Source organism: Panthera onca, chromosome B3, assembly GCF_046562875.1.
Source record: "Panthera onca isolate mPanOnc1 chromosome B3, mPanOnc1 haplotype 2, whole genome shotgun sequence".
Taxonomy (NCBI): domain Eukaryota; kingdom Metazoa; phylum Chordata; class Mammalia; order Carnivora; family Felidae; genus Panthera; species Panthera onca.
Genome location: NC_138344.1, coordinates 70,333,155 through 70,335,871, shown reverse-complemented (window position 1 = coordinate 70,335,871; position 2,717 = coordinate 70,333,155). Strand labels below are relative to the sequence as shown.

The 2,717-nt window shown below is 35.2% G+C and overlaps 1 protein-coding gene across 1 annotated transcript; it reads left to right on the top strand.

Annotated features, from left to right (window-relative positions):
* The first annotated feature begins 519 nt into the window (after positions 1-519).
* On the top strand, positions 520-1,458 carry LOC132669688 (olfactory receptor 4L1-like). The gene has a single exon (XM_060619694.3). The coding sequence runs from the start codon at positions 526-528 to the stop codon at positions 1,456-1,458; it is 933 nt and encodes a 310-aa protein (XP_060475677.3). The 5' UTR covers positions 520-525.
* The last annotated feature ends 1,259 nt before the right edge of the window (positions 1,459-2,717 follow it).

Below are 2,717 nucleotides of genomic sequence, written 5' to 3'. Positions count from 1 at the left end.
CAGGCTATAGCCAGTTTAAAGCTTCACGAAGAATTTGCTAAATTCCTAAAGTTATTTGCTTCGTGGCAATATAATTAAACTCAATGCACATACATGAATATTTCAAATAATAGGTACCACAAAGTTATATGACCATATTACTATCCACTTGAACTAATTCATTTGACTAATGGCCATTTGGTTCCTCTAGTCATTGACCCATTGAACTCATGGTTCATAAACTCATGATAGAAACAACAAATCCATGTGGAGACACAATCTATGCCTGAAAAATATGTTTATAAAATTTTACAATAAGCTTCTCTTTTGTGACTATCTGGCTTTAAAAAATGCAGTAAAGTGAATGTTCCTTGAATTAATCTATTAAAATGCATTTTCCAGAAATGCCCATCTTCTCTTTTTCTATGTGAATCAAGCACTACTCTCTATATGGCCATACCTTCAAAACTATCAAAACTTAAATGGTCACTTTTTCCAGATTTTCTACATTTTAATGACTTTGAAAACTCCTACATAGACTAGATAATGAATAACTCAGTGGTAACGGAGTTTGTTTTGTTAGGACTCACCAACACTTGGGAACTTGAAATTTTCTTTTTTTTCATATTTTTGTTGGCCTATGCAGCTATTGTGGCAGGAAACTTTCTCATCGTGGTCACCGTAACCTTTGACTCACATCTGTACTCCACACCAATGTACTTCCTCCTTGGAAATCTCTCCTTTCTGGATATGTGTATTTCTACAATCACAACCCCTAAGATGGTCACAGATTTTCTCAAGGAGAACAAAACTATTTCCTTGTGGGGCTGTATGGCTCAGATGTTCTTCCTCCACTTTTTAGGGGGCAGTGAGATGACTCTTCTCATAGTCATGGCTGTTGATCGGTACATTGCAATATGCAAACCTCTTCACTACACATCCATCATGAACCGCCGGGTCCTCATGGGCTCTGTGCTGCTGTCCTGGGCAGTTGGTTTTGTGCATACGATGAGCCAGATGGTTTTTACTATCAACTTGCCCTTCTGTGGTCCCAATATAGTGGACGATATTTTTTGTGACCTTCCCCTAGTTCTAAAACTTGCCTGCACTGAGACCTATGTTCTGGAGTTGCTGGTAACTGCTGACAGTGGACTGTTGTCTTTCATCTGCTTCATACTCTTGCTCGTTTCCTACACTGTCATTCTGGTAACTGTCCGACGTCGATCTTCTGGTGGACTCTCCAGGGCTCTGTCCACACTGTCCGCTCACATTACTGTGGTCACTCTGTTCTTTGGGCCAATTATCTTCATTTATGCTTGGCCATTCGGTAGCTTTTCAGTGGATAAATTTCTTTCTGTGTTTTATTCAATTATTACACCTTTACTGAACCCCATTATTTACACTCTAAGGAATCAGGAGATGAAAGCAGCCATTAGTAGACTGAAGACCAAACACACCCACAGAATAAAGTGGTATTAATTCGTCTGTAGACTTTTAAAAATATTCATCATGTATATTGAAATTATCGCATGTTCCATCATTACACAACCATGACATATTTAGGTTTTTTGGGAATTATTTTCACTGAAATTTAACCCAGTTGGGGTTAATAATTTTTTAATGTAATAAAGAATTAAATAGAAAAAAAATGTCCCACTAAACTATAGTTGAAAACCCAGAAATGTTCAAAACTAGATTTCATCAAATAAAGAGAAATCAAATATAAATTGATCTATTTTTAATTCAGAAATAGGGATCTTTCAGCTCAATTCTCTAGTTGGGTAAGTATGCATAAAATTGCATGAACTCTTCAACTCACAAGTACACACAAATAAACTCATTTTTATGGATCTTAATATGCGTAAGAATTATTACTCTCTTTGACAAGGCAAATAAGCTAGTTTCTATGAGTGGGTATGTTCAAACAGTAACTGTCATGTATGACAGGAGAAGAGGCACATATTTCTTTCTTAAGAACATAGAAATTCCATCTGATATATAGGTGAAACACAACTCATTTTACCTTATTCCTTCATTCTTGTTTGTATTCATATTTGTTCTCACAAAACTTTCCCAGAACCAAGTAAGAACATTACTACTGCATTAATCCTCATAGACAAGGAAAAAGGAAGAAGTTTCTATATATCCCAGGCATTCACTTCACAACAAAACAGGAAATATTCAACCTTATTAAGTTGTATAAAGTTTAGTCAATTATAAAGGTTAATTTATGGTCCATGGTCATTAGAATAAAGACATTCCATGACCTCTATGATATCAAATTCAAATGCTCTGCTTTTGCCCACTTAGGGTCCCTTTTATAACCTATCCAATACATTTTCTTCATTGCCTCTTAAGCAAATAAGTATTAAGCATATGCTCTTAATTATATTTGTGTAATATACTACCTGTAGACCAAAGGGTGCTTTAAAGATGTATTCCTAGCCATATGTGCATGACATATTTTAGACTAAATTTCTATTTTAAAAAACACATTAAGGAGGATAGTAACCAGGTCCCTAAGAATCATTGGGCATATTTGTATCTTTTTCTTTTGAGCTATTTTAATCATAAGGTGTAGACACCTTATGTGGCTTAGTAGAGATAATCAAGACCTCTAAGCAACCATCTATACCCAGTTATTTTACTGTAGCAAAGATCATCACTATCATCAACTCCAGAGGCATCATTCCTTTTCATGCTTTTAAAATTATTTCTCTCATTTTTCATACATTGTG

Coding starts and splice junctions, on each gene's coding strand:
- LOC132669688 (XM_060619694.3), top strand. CDS start 526: ATGAATAACTCAGTGGTAACGGAGTTTGTTTTGTTAGGACTCACCAAC.